Raw genomic sequence first — 13,947 nt, forward strand, 5'->3', positions numbered from 1 at the left:
TTTATTATTACTGATGTATGACTTATTACATTACAATCCTCCCCTGAAACTTTAATACGTTTAACAGCAACATTTGTGAAACAGCAGCTGTAAGTTTATCCTGGACAAAAAAAAATGTGATAAGAGCCAAGTAGGCATTCCACTAAGGCATTTAGTTTTTGGCTACAAAAAGCATGGGGAAATAGCTTTTGAAAAACTCAACCTCTGTGTTGGAGTAGGTCATGTTATCTCTGAAGTCAGCCCTCTCTGTTGTTTAGCATGTTGTCTGGCGGAGCAGATGGAGTGATCGTCGTCTATGACCTGGAGAACTACAGTGGGAAACTACAGTACACCTGCAAGGCAGTTTGCACAGTAGGCAGGTGAGTCTTACTCCATCCACTCGGCCACTAGAGGGTAGCAGTGCATTTTTCACAGTACCATGTCTTGTTCTCAGCCATGTCCTTTAGGCCACACACCATGAAGTGAAATGGCTTAAATCAGAATGTTTCTTCCCTTATTTGTTAATCATGTCTGTTTTTAATGATAATGTAAACAGAATCTTATATAAATCTTATTTTGTACACTTCAATACATGGCTCTGATTCCTATTCAGATATCTTTTGTGGTAATGTGACCTCAGTCTGAACGATATCAGAATTGATTTACTGTTGCTCCATGAAACATCTGTCATGAAAGCATGCACCTACATGGCTACAGGATGATGTAGCATTAGGATGTGCAATGTGAATATATCTTTATTGTTTGCACAGGGGAGATTAATTAACCCTATCTAATGTGCTGCTACACTATTTCATTTTCATTTTTAAGTTTTGTATTGATCTGGTCACATTTTATTATTTTGTTTTTTAATTTAGGTCAAGTAAGTATGTCCACAAATTCAGCGTAGAGACAGTCCAGTGGTATCCTTATGACACGGGCATGTTTGTCTCCAGTTCCTTTGACAAGACCATGAAAGTGTGGGACACTGAGACACTGAAGGTAAGGAATGTCACACAGACTAGGTCACTCCATGTTAAATGTGATATACATTGAGTTACTAGTTAATTAGATACACTTGTACAAGTAGAACCCTGTGTGCAGTATGTAAATTAGGATGGGTAAAATTAGAAATACCTTTCAACATATGCTGTATATAAGTAGTTACAATAGAGCTGAAACACCATATAAACTTATATGGATGTCCTCAACAAACAGGTAACTCTCTGCATGTTGGAGATTGGTTTATTAAGTAACTAGCTGGCATTTGTTTTGTTAAAGCTCCACCACGCTTTCTCTCTTTTTGCTCTTTTCACTATCTCTTCCCCTCTTTTCTTATTTTCTGCTTCATGCTTGCTACCTTTCTATGCCACATAGTCCCATATGGCAGGCCTTGAGCTGTGCTAGAGTTACACTGGCACCACGGTTACCTCAAAAGGTCAGGGACGGGACAGAAAAGAACCACGACCTTTCATTTGCTTTGCTCTGTGTGTTTCTGTCTCTGTGTCATACACAAACTAACATGCCTTTTAAATGATTTATTGTGGTTGTGCATTTGCAGATGAGTGTGTGCTTTGCATTAGTGTGCACATAGTCCATGTGTATGTGTGGTATTTCTATGCAAACAGAGCCTCCTCTGTTTGTGTATGTGTGTGTGCCCATTGGTCGGTGCTGGCACACACTGACAGATGGGGCACAGAGAGGCTTTTTATATTTGCTGAAGAATTTGCATTGTAGCCGCCATTGCTGCTCGGGTGAGCTGCCTTCTGAGCTCTGAGCTGTCCTTCTGTACTCTTTTATTTTTACCTAATTGAACTGAACTGTGGTGAATTTATGCTACAGTTAAACTTTAAGGCCAAAGCTTTATTTATGGTCATGGCTGTATATTTTTTATCATAGAAGATTTTCATTCAGCATACATATACAAGTATACATAGCACTTAACACACAGAAAGCTGACAACAGCTTACTGACCCTATCTGTCTGTCCATCTTCCTCTATTTCTCTGACTTTGTTATTCTTCAGCCTGCTGAAGTCTTTCAGTTTGAGGGCAATGTCTACAGCCACCACCTGTCCCCCATCGCCAGGAAGCACAGTCTTATCGCAGGTGTGTGTGACAGTTCAGCCACAGTTTTTGCAACTCTCAATGGTAAAGAACAAACCAGCTGTAGAACCTTTTTGGCATTCTTATCATTGCGTGTTAAAAAGCATTGAACTTAAAGGGTAACTACGCCCATTTTCAAAATGGATACATTCCTATGGTCTAAAGTGTGATTTATTGTTCTGCGGAGGCTCCACGCAGAACTTTCGCCATAGCCTACGAAAGTGGTAAGTTTATACTTGTGCGTTGGTGTGTGCGTCGATCTAATAGCAAGGCCGCCGTGTGTGTGTGCGTGGAGAGTGACGGCGATTAGCTTCGGAGCGAGTATCGACTCGAGAGGCATAGTGGGAGAAACAAAGTGTCTCCCCTGTGTTTTCTGACCATGGTCGGAAATCTGTAGCAGGAAAAGTTGATTTCATGTTGTTTATGGAGAAGGAGAACCAGGAAATGAGTCGAGGGAAGTGCAGCGCTACCAAGCCACGGCCGAGCGACGTGCGAACTGCAACGTATAGTTACATTTTTCAAGAGGTGCACGTCAGGCTACGGCGTAGGGTCTGTGTCTCCATGTACCTACGTACATAGCCGCAACGTAGATTTAACGCAGAAGCAAAAATCACGCTTAAAGGACAATTCCGGCGCAAAATGAACCTAGGGGTTAATAACAGATGTGTACCCACTCGATCGTTCTCTAGGACATGTTTTCATGCTAATTGAATGTGTTTGTAGCTTGAAACAAGCTAGCGCGGACCGCTGATTAGCTTACAACGCTAGTATTCGGGGCACAGGGTAAAGTAAAAACAAATCCCTTATTATACCACTAAAAAGGCTCAAAATATCACCACACTTCAACGGTAGCATAATGAGGGTCCCTAAATGTTAACCGAAGCATTGAGAACTTTGTAAGTGTACAGACAGTTTATTAAAAATGATAGATTATAAAGACAGTCGCATTCTCGTATACAGGCAGCCGCCGTCTTGGGAGCTACTGAGTGCAAAATCTCAAATGTGTGATGTCATCAAGTATAAAATTTGAAACTGCTCCATAGACAAGGAATTGGTAAAGATGTTATAATGTCGATGAGACTGTTCTAAGTATATGGGTACATTTTCTGTTTCACAACCAAAAAAACTACAATAGAATAAAGCTCCTTTGGATATAAAAAAAGAAAACAAAATCAGTTTTAGCCTGTCTGTCATCAGTTTCTCCAAGCAGTGGACTATGTGCTTCCATGTACAGCACACCAGACACACTGCCCCTACCTTGTATCCCAGTTTACCAGGTTATAAAGCGACATGTACCTGAAGGGGACAGAAGTGGATCAGAAGCTGGTTGGTTACAGATGGCTTAAGGTTCAGAGACAGATTTCTGGGCAGAAAAATCATAAGAATTTAGGTCCCACCTCACCACGTCGCCCAGCAGGAACAACAGGTTTCTCATGCCTTTTGAGGTTGTGCTCATAAACGTGGATGCACATAAAGCAGTTTCTTCGACACGCCTCTTTCTAAACAGCCTTTTTTTTTTTTTTGCTGAATGTGTCCTTCCCTTTCAGGGGTGTTGACAGATGCTTGTCAAGCAAGTTGCAAACATCTGTAAAGTCTTCTCTTTCATCTAAGAAGACATTTTAAAGGAAATCGGGTACTAAAAGCACCAATAGCTACTTCATTAATTCTGCCTACTTTTGGCTATTTAGAATTTAATGACATCCCAATCATCTTCTGTTAAATTTTATCAACTACCTTGCCCTCCTCCCACGTATACAGTAGATGGGTGTGTTAGCTCATGTTTATCAGAAGTTTGTATCAGTGAGTTTTCATATCTAACCTTAACTGTGAGAACATGGGACTCCCAGTTTTAGCCTTCTGAAGCACCTCTTCCTTATACACACACATATTAGATTGTACTCACACAGTTATCACAATCTGTAAACCTTGACAATATTGATAAGTAGGAATGTAATATTGAAGCTATCTCCTCCATCAACTCTTGATGATTGATTGATTTTTGTCTCTGTGTTTTCAGTTGGCACCAAAGAACCTAAAATCCAGCTGTGTGACCTGAAGTCTGGTTCACGGATTCATGTTCTTCAGGGTTAGTGAGCTACACCACAAATGTACATACTAATGTTTCCTGCTGTTTTTCCTCACACACAGAATCAATCATTTTTTTCCCTCCAGGTCACAGAGCAGAGGTCCTGTCTGTGCGGTGGTCGCCCAGATACGAGCACATCTTAGCCACTGCCAGGTAGGCACTGTTAACTGCCAGTCTTTCTGTAGAGATTTAGCCTCTGAAACCTTCAACTACTTTGCCTTTAGAGCACGGGTCTTCGTTTTTTAAGCCAAGGACCCATTAACTGAGAGAGACGAATCAGGGACCCTCTACTGCATATATGGTATAAAATTAAGTTGCATATTAAACTGGACCTACAATAACGTGTGTGCGGCCTAAAGCCTAAATACATACATTTTTAGTTCATAGAATACTAAGCTGTTAAAATAATTGTTGGCGTGGTTTTATAAATCTTTATTTTAATGTTAAACATACATATGGCACAGTGAATCCTTAGTAGTAAATGCCTGCCTTAGTGACTACCTTGCCTATAGGCCACTAAGCCTATCATTAATGTGTTTTTCCCCCACAAATAGGCTGATTTAATTTGGGGGGGGGGGGGGGCAGATCTCTGCTTTAGAGCAACATCAAAGACTAATATCAGGTACAGGACAGTCCCCACCATTCTGTGTCCTAGCAGTTCTTCTCATCTCAGTTCCCGCCCATCTGACCCAGTGCAACCCTTATTCAACTATAATGCCACCACATCGCTAGCAGATAGGCACTGTGGAACTCTAGTAGCCCTGTCAGTATAGCATATGGTAGATACAGTCCCCACCTGTTCAATGCTACATAAGACTTGCAAATTAACCTATTGGGATTAGTGTGCTGCTTGTCCCTGTGGACTATGAGTGATTTTGAAAACAACTGGCACACAGACAAGTGTATGATATTCTATTACAGAGAAGCATGTTAATTCCTGACAGAAACTATAGTTTCAATAATTTAACCAGGAAACCAGGAAAGTGTAAAACAAAAATAATTCCCTCATTGCTTTTCAGTGCAGACAGCAAAGTGAAAGTATGGGATGTGCGTCGGGCTTCTGGTAGTCTCTTTACTCTGGATCAGCACAATGGAGACAAGTCAAAAGCTTCCTCTGAGGCAGGTACTGTTACCTTTCCTTTTTTTCCAGTGTCTTTTTCCTCATTCATGGAGTAGGCAGGGCTCTTGGCAAATGTTTCAGTCTTTGGAGGGCATCAGGACAAAGAATATTGTCAGACAGCCTCCTGGGGTGTAATTTTCGGTGTAAACATTTTGGGTTTTGGTTGTATGCTGATGCGATGCATCCTGTCATACATCCCCCCTCCCCCAACCATATCAATCTGTCAACCAATATCTAAGATGTCCTGTTAACCCCATGATATGGCATATACCTTTTATAGTGGTGCTACACAGACCTATACACACAATAAGAGCTAAAGTGCATATAACCCCGAAAAAGTCTTGTACAAGCTGAAGAACTGTCACAGAATTACCCTTCCTGCTATCTGATGCTTCTAATAATACATTTAAAAGCTGGTAGTTGTAGCATATTGAGTCAGTTTTACAGCGACTGTTTCCTCTTAGCTGTGATTTCTGATAACTTTCAGGTTATTCCAGTTAACACGACTGAGTATGTCTCTCTGGAGGACAGGTTTTCCTGCCTGAGGCCATGTTCATGTCCGTGTCATAGAGGTCACTGTCAAGAGGAAACCAGTTTGCAGTTAAATCAGTTTATCTAAGCTACTCTGTGTAATGATACGAGACAAGGGTTTTCTTTCAACAACAATTGCACTAAAAGCATACCATTGATTGAAAGTAGTTATGTGGAATAAATATGCACTGTTGGTTCTTGATCAAGATGGAGGAGGAAAGATGACAAATGCATGTTTCTTTGTCTCGCCGGTGTTGAAACAGTGAACACAGCTCATGATGGCAGAGTGAATGGCCTGTGCTTTACTGGCGACGGCCTCTACCTCCTCACCACTGGAACTGATGACCGTATGCGACTATGGAATAGTGCCACTGGGGAAAACACACTGGTAAATTACCATATTTATGCAGAGGACATGTAACTCCACATTTTCTTTCACAGTTTCTTGTGCTGACATGGATCCTCTCGGATTATTAACTTAAAGCTGCATTACTTGATTTATGAACTCTAGGGAGCAGATCAATGGCTATCACCATATTACTGGCTTACAACATTTGATGGATAGATAGTGAGTTTACAAAGATAATGTATGTATAATGTACATAATATAATATATGTATAAATATGAGGCAAAAAGTTCCATAGAGCTGAAGAGTTTGGTGTTGTTGATTGTCAGTGCTTTTGGCACTATGAGCAACCCTTTCACATTAGTGTCATTTTATTACATTTTAATACCAAAATATTGATAAATATTAGTTTAATGTGTTTAATCTTTACATTTCTTACAACCTTATTAGAGGGAAGAACAATTTATTGTAGTGGCAGTTGTGGCTATCTCTTAACACTAGAACGGCCATGACGGTCATTTTGACCGTTTTGAAATTTATATGTGTAATAACTTTGCTGAATAAAAAAATACAATCCTGCTTCTGCCTGACTTTTCCTAAAAGAGTCTGTATTTTAATTTAAAATAGTTTTTATATACATTACACAAAAGGCAAAGAAAATAGAGTCACTTTTACCTATTTCGGCCATACACGGTCATATTGACCGCTCGGATTTTCGCGGTATTGTTTTTCATTTTTCGCGCGGTTGAAGATGCATCTTGATTGCTTAGTAACTACCATAGTCTCTGTCAGAGCAACGTAACTAGCGGTCTCAAGTAACAAGTGTGGGCATCACCGATGGGCCGAAGGCAAAGCCAGAGTCGGTAACGTAGGCTACTACGGCGTGGATGGACTCTGTTCTGAATCAGAAGGCAAACACCGGGCGCTCGCTCTGTGAAAGGCGCGGTACACGTAGATGGCCGGTGGTTGTTTACATGTTCATATAACTTTATACATCCTCGAACTGGCTGGAATCATTGCACACATCCTCTCCAAGGAGTGCACCAGCAGTAAAATTGTCCGGAGGAAGTTCATGCAGCAACTGGCAGAGCAGCTGAGAGCAGAGTTTATGGAGGAAAAAAGGGCAGCGGCGCACGGTCCGAACAGCGCTGCGCACCACAGCAGACGCCAAAACGGAGGCAGTGCCAGGTTAGGTTATAGCTAAATGTTCAAATAAGATACTTAGAATTGTTATTTGGCTGTTATGAGTTAAGTTGAATGAATTTCCACACCATATTTTTCGGGATATGAATTTATGAAATAATTACGGTTTACTATGCCATGATATGAATTATTGTAACACATATTACTACTCAAATGTATAATTAAACTCGTAAAAATGTACATTTCGGTGTTATTACGTTTTTCTAAAGATATCCTAACACAATACATAATACAATATTGCAATTAGGTATTTATCATGAGCGATTATAGAGTTTGGAATCTGGCGGTCAAAATGACCGCTCATGGCAGTTCTAGTAGTTATGAAATTCCGGCACTTCTAGTGTTAAAAAGCCAGAAAGAAATGAGGTGTAAACATCACAGTTGAATCCCAGAAGCTTGTTACCATAACTCATAAATCTGTTACACAGCCCTCCAGTGACTGCTAGACATGATTTATACTGTTTCTTGTCATCCATCACTCTTAAACATTTTCAAAATTCAAAACTAGCTGCAAATTGAGTTACTTTTCAATTATTTAAGTTCAGAGGAAGCATGTTCACTTTCTTAAATTCTTTTACATTTTCAAGGACACATGGGAATTATTAATGGTAGTACTTCTGTAAACTGTTTGATATTTAATATCGGTGGTATTAGCATAGGGAAACATTTGGTTAACAATCACAAACTGCTAACTAACAATCTAACACTGTTAACCAAATTGGACAGCCTTGTTTACATCATGATTCAATATTTTATTTAGAGTGAGCCAACAGGATGTCTTTAAGAAACTTTGCTTTATAGCCTTGGGTCTTCATAAAATAATGGATAATTGGTATATCTTGCCCCCCCAACACAGAAACACTCCCTTTCTCCTGTTTTTCTGTTCTGCTGCTTAACGCTGCAGTTGCCATGCTGGACATTTTTCCATCTTCAGGCCAGTTGCACAAGACAAAGAGTGACTTAAAGGGTAGATGACTTTCTCTTCCGGGCAAAGATCAGAGTTGGATACACATGAGGCAGAGGTTATGTCTGGCGCACATTAGGGGGTGTAAAAGGAATGCATTACACAATTCAAACCGGTTTCACAGGCATAAATGAAACCTAGTAATTCTACAACGGCAAGGTGAAGTAGTTTGCCTGTTTGTTTCTATCTGTCTTTGTTTTTTAGGGAGTCTGCAAGTCCTGGACAAGTTTTCGAAGATCTAAAATAAAGGCCTTAAATGGTTTTGAATACCCTGAAAAGTGTCAGTTTCAGAAGCCTTAAAATGATGGTTTCTTGCTATGCTGTTCGTCTGGTGGAAATTAAAGGTTTCCTGTGAAGTTTTTGACCTCTGTTAGTGGAGCTGTTTTTCTATGAGTGGGTCCCTGTTTTGTTTATCTCATGAATGCGCCCAGAGGACTCACATGCATCTGTGCACGCATGTCCTGCCAATGGTTTCACACTGTTCCACTGATTTACAGATGGCAGTAACATGGCATTAAATGCAGCAATGTGCCAGCAAAGGCAGTGTAGGAGAAGGCTGCAAGCTAGAAACAGGATGTAAACAATACAGGATTTAAAATACACAAAAAAATCGTCTTTGTGATGTTTTTTAAGGAAGGAAATGCACTCAACACATTTGTTAGACCTCAAGGATACACGTATTTTTGGTGGGTAACACTGAATGTCAACATAACTTTAGTTTGTTTGCAGGAGATCTTCACAGGGCACCTTTAAAGCTTAATTAAAATATTCTTGTGGTTCTACAGCTTTCATTCAGATTTGTTTTTCTATGTTTAAAATCGGACTAATTTTCAGTTATAAAAAGTCTATAAAAGTCTTCAATAAAGTTGGAGGAAATTTGTTGGCACCCTGGGTTTTTGTGAAACGATAAGCGATAAGCGGTTGTTATTTCGGTGTTGTGCACTAAGTGGCTCAACATATTGTTGTAACAAAAATATTGTCTGTTTCAAAAAGGAAAAGGCTTCATATTCATTGAGAAAACCATCTCACATTGTTTAGTATAAAAAGTAGTTTATATTATTTAGGCATATACACACGATCTAAACCTTGTGTGCCTTCACTGTTTGCCCTCAGGTAAATTACGGGAAGGTCTGCAACGAGAGTCGTAAAAGACTACAGTTCACAGTGTCACGTGGCTGCAGCCCAGAGTTTGTTTTTGTGCCATGCGGCAGCTCAGTAGCTGTGTATGGCCTCCACACGGGAGAGTTGGTCACTATGCTCAGGGGTCACTACAACAATGTCGACTGCTGTGAGTTCCACCCAGACTACCAGGTGAGACACACCAAAGCCCCAGGTGGTGACTATTCCCTGCTTCCGGCCAATATACCCATCCCTTTGCCTTTGTTTGTATTTCCGTCTATTTCTGTTTGTTCCGCCAGTCAGGTCTAGATGATCTCTTGCACTTAGATAATTCAGTTCAGTTCTCTCTGCCCTTTTTATTTGATTGCTTCAACTGGTGTAGCGTTGTCACTGCAGTAAGAGCTATAAGAAATTTGCAATCACCATTGCAGTATCAACTAAGCCATTTCCCTCGGATAGATAACAATGTTAAGTCGACATCGTGCGCTATACTGAGCTAGTATAAATGCAAATACTTGCATCTCATTTGTGTGACCCTCAGACTAAATGTCAACAGTGTTATTGTCAGAAGTCACATTGAACAATACAGGTGTTACTTTACTTTCAACATTATCAGTAACATACAATACTCTTCTTGTGCTTGTTGCCATTTCAGGAATGAAGGATGAGTTTAAGGATGAGCCAGTGGAACAGGGTTGTGATGTTGCAAAATTAACTATCTCATAAATGCATGTAATATAAAGTAAATGCGTTTTACTTGCTACACAACAGATTACCTGATCGAGGCTATTAGTAAGGGTTTTTGTTTAAATATTCCAATGTTTTTTATTGCAAAACAGCGATATCTGTTCAGCAACAGATACAGGCAACAAGAAGTTCAGCACTGCGAGGTTGTGCATTTGTGAAGTACACCTGCCTGTATTAATACTGGTGTCTGAACGTCTGTTGGCTCTCTTGGCTGACCAGCTCGGAGGTCCATTTGCAAATGCATGACTGAATTTTGCAAGAAAACTCTATTTCTCTAAAAGGACAAGCTCGTTCTTTGTGAATTCATTTTTAAACTGCCACCACACAAGTTTAAGACGTTTTAAAAAAAGAAGATAATATTAGTTTTATTCTGTTGCTGATTGTACAATGGACACACAAATGCTAATTACACAATTTACCACATATCGACATAACAGTAATATCTGACTAAAACCAATATTTGTTTTCATTCAAGCTGTTGGCTGAAATGAGGAGTCTCCATATACATCTGTATATCATCTGTGCCTGCATCTTTATCATATAATTCTTCTTCAGTATATGCCAAACTGACAACATAAAGCTGTTAAGATTCTTACAAGTTTATCAATATGCTTGTTCAGTTTGAGTGTCCTTTAATAATAACCTAATAACTGCTTAATGTTTCTATTTCTGATTAGGTGTCTGTAGTAATTTTTTTAATTATTAGGTACATTAAGTTCTACATAATCATCACAAATGTAGAGGGATGTCCAACCCACGCCCTCCTTATTAACCAGTGTCAACATCCGGTGTCCCACACTGGTTTTGCATGTGTAAAATAGGAATGCAGTTTGGCAGCTTGTCACTCTGGAGAGTTCCAGAACGAGGATCAATCACCTAGTAGTAAAAAATGTTTCACTACTTTTGGATGCCTCTCGTCAGATGTAGTGACACTCAGTCCCATGTCACAGAGAATGTGTCCCATGTATTGACTTGCGTTGCGTGGACAGCTTTGAGCTTTTTCATTATTTAACCCTCTAAAGCACTTCAGTGTTTGGAAGTGCTTTAACTTAAAGATTGTGCTGCAACAGCAGCTCTTCTTTTACTTCCTGTAGGTGTGTGAACCAATGTGTCAGAACTGAGGTGTCTTTGTTCTTCATTATGTGTAGGAGCTGTATAGTGGAGGTAAAGACTGTAATATCCTGGCGTGGGTTCCTGTCATTCGTGCCTCAGATGTGGAAGAAGAGACAAAAAGTGCAAATCAGGTACAAGTCCTAATAACAGGAAACAAGATATGGAAAAGCCTTATTAGGAAAAATTGTGGAATCAATTAACACTCTAAAACGTAACGTAATATAAAATGAACTCTGTGTGTTTTATGTCATTATGTTGTTAGAGACAATCTCAATGTAAGAATGCTATTTTAAAAATGTTACCCAGCACATACTGATACACACACACAGTCACCACTACTCTGCTCTGTCATGCTATTTTTTACATTCTAGTAGTGCTTATCAAATTAAAACCTCTGAGGGAAGTCTTTCTCCTTTTTAGCTAGTTGTTACATTTACCAGATAAACAGTAGTTGTCATTAGTCGTGTACACATTTTTGTCAGTGTATACCCATTATATCCATCCATCTTCGTCTGCTTATCCGGGGTCGGGTCGCGGGGGTAGCAGCTCCAGCAGGGGACCCCAAACTTCCCTTTCCCGAGCCACATTAACCAGCTCCGACTGGGGGATCCCGAGGCGTTCCCAGGCCAGGTTGGAGATATAATCCCTCCACCTAGTCCTGGGTCTTCCCCGAGGCCTCCTCCCAGCTGGACGTGCCTGGACCACCTCCCTAGGGAGGCACCCAGGGGGCATCCTTACCAGATGCCCGAACCACCTCAACTGGCTCCTTTCGATGCAAAGGAGCAGCGGCTCTACTCCGAGCTCCTCACGGATGACTGAGCTTCTCATCCTATCTCTAAGGGAGACTCATTTTGGCCGCTTGTACCCTGGATCTTTCGGTCATGACCCAGCCTTCATGACCATAGGTGAGGGTAGGAACGAAAACTGACCGGTAGATAGAGAGCTTTGCCTTCTGGCTCAGCTCTCTTTTTGTCACAACGGTGCGATAAAGTGAATGTAATACCGCCCCCGCTGCGCCGATTCTCCGACCAATCTCCCGCTCCATTGTCCCCTCACTCGCGAACAAGACCCCAAGGTACTTGAACTCCTTCACTTGGGGTAAGGACTCATTCCCTACCTGGAGAAGGCACTCTGTCTGTTTCCTGCTGAGAACCATGGCCTCAGATTTAGAGGTGCTGATCCTCATCCCAGCCGCTTCACACTCGGCTGCGAACCGATCCAGTGAGTGCTGAAGGTCACAGGCCGATGATGCCATCAGGACCACATCATCTGCAAAAAGCAGCGATGAGATCCCCAGCCCCCCGCAGCACCTCCCACAGTATCTCCCGGGGGACCCGGTCATACGCCTTCTCCAGATCCACAAAACACATGTAGACCGGACATACTCCCAGGCTCCCTCCAGGATCCTTGCGAGAGTGAAGAGCTATACCCATTATATATCCTTGTGATTTGTGTGTATGTATTATGTTTTTGTAGTGGATCTATTTAAAGACAAGTATTTTAATTCAGACATGATATTGAGCTGAATGTCTTGATTCCTTACAGGCTGCTGCTGCTGCTGACCGGTCTTCAGCGAACTCTGCCTTTCAGGATGCATGGAGCAGCGATGAAGATTAATGCTGGTGTTTTGTATGTGTGGACATGCATGGTGTTTGACCATGCAAATGAGCAAACCGTTATTAACTTGTCAAATAAATGACAGGTCCAGGGACACCTGGGAAGATGACTATAGGCTTAGGGAAGTTTCCCCCTTTTTTATCATTGCAGACAAAGATGAAGGCCTCAAAATTTAAATGAAATGTGTAAATAATTGTACAACTTTGTGAATTTGCACAATGTTATAAATACGGTTTGTTTTTGTACATTTCATATAGCATTGTATAGTTGCATAGTTGTTAGTATGCATAGCAAGCTTTATGTTGCTGAAGTCCTCTTAACCTGTTCCAAACCATTTTTGTATTTTCAGTAATTCATTGTAGTCATGGGGGATATCTACCATTGTTTCTGCAAATTATATTATGTTGATTGTTTAAAGATTTGGAGGTTTTGAAATGAGCAGAACCCATCTTTACTGGGATTTCACAGCACACCTGTTATGACGCTTATACCATAAAGGGACATTATAGAGCGCAGAGAGAGACATTTGTAAGCTTTTTAAACAGGTGTGGTGTCAGTCTTTCAGTTTCTGCAGCTGAGTTAAGAAGAAACTACCCATAATCCACCAATGGGAGTAACCAGGCATTCAAAAACACCAACTGTGACAGCCCTCGTTGTCTTTCCTGGCAAAATTAGCATTTGTTTATAAGGTCTGCTGTCTGCCCTTGTTGAAACTAGAAGCGATGAGTGATAGAGAAATGATTCTCTCTGTCCCACCCCTCTCAATAGTTTTACATATTGTTTTGGTTACCATGTGGAAACCTGGAACCCCCCCCCCCCCCCCACACACACACACTATTTAAATCCAGGATACGGTTTCTGTCTCCATCATCATATAATTTGCCAGTCTATTGTTCCCCCAAATTACCTGAAGTGTCTTGAATTGTACAGTTTTAAACTTGTATGTCTTATAATAAAAGCAATAGGATTGCTACCTCATTTCTTTCACATACCTCTGTAATCTTTCTGTGGATTGGGGGG

At 40.8% G+C, this 13,947-nt stretch overlaps 1 protein-coding gene across 4 annotated transcripts in view; it reads left to right on the forward strand.

Moving 5' to 3' along the window:
• Positions 1-13,177, forward strand: part of ercc8 (excision repair cross-complementation group 8) — a 21,903-nt gene extending 8,726 nt beyond the window's left edge. For 2 of the 4 annotated variants that reach the window (XM_035991963.1, XM_031309085.2), the window contains exons 3-12: positions 258-359; positions 855-978; positions 2,002-2,083; positions 4,098-4,166; positions 4,253-4,319; positions 5,186-5,289; positions 6,081-6,205; positions 9,445-9,642; positions 11,346-11,441; positions 12,856-13,177. In XM_035991963.1, coding sequence (XP_035847856.1) covers positions 259-359; positions 855-978; positions 2,002-2,083; positions 4,098-4,166; positions 4,253-4,319; positions 5,186-5,289; positions 6,081-6,205; positions 9,445-9,642; positions 11,346-11,441; positions 12,856-12,927 — 1,038 coding nt within the window. In that variant the 5' untranslated portion in view covers position 258 and the 3' untranslated portion in view covers positions 12,928-13,177. The remainder of the gene's footprint in view (positions 1-257; positions 360-854; positions 979-2,001; positions 2,084-4,097; positions 4,167-4,252; positions 4,320-5,185; positions 5,290-6,080; positions 6,206-9,444; positions 9,643-11,345; positions 11,442-12,855) is intronic. The other 2 variants (XM_031309086.2, XM_035991955.1) reach the window with 2 other exon arrangements.
• Positions 13,178-13,947: the final 770 nt, after the last annotated feature.

Source organism: Sander lucioperca, chromosome 2 (assembly GCF_008315115.2).
Source record: "Sander lucioperca isolate FBNREF2018 chromosome 2, SLUC_FBN_1.2, whole genome shotgun sequence".
Classification (NCBI taxonomy): Eukaryota; Metazoa; Chordata; class Actinopteri; order Perciformes; family Percidae; genus Sander; species Sander lucioperca.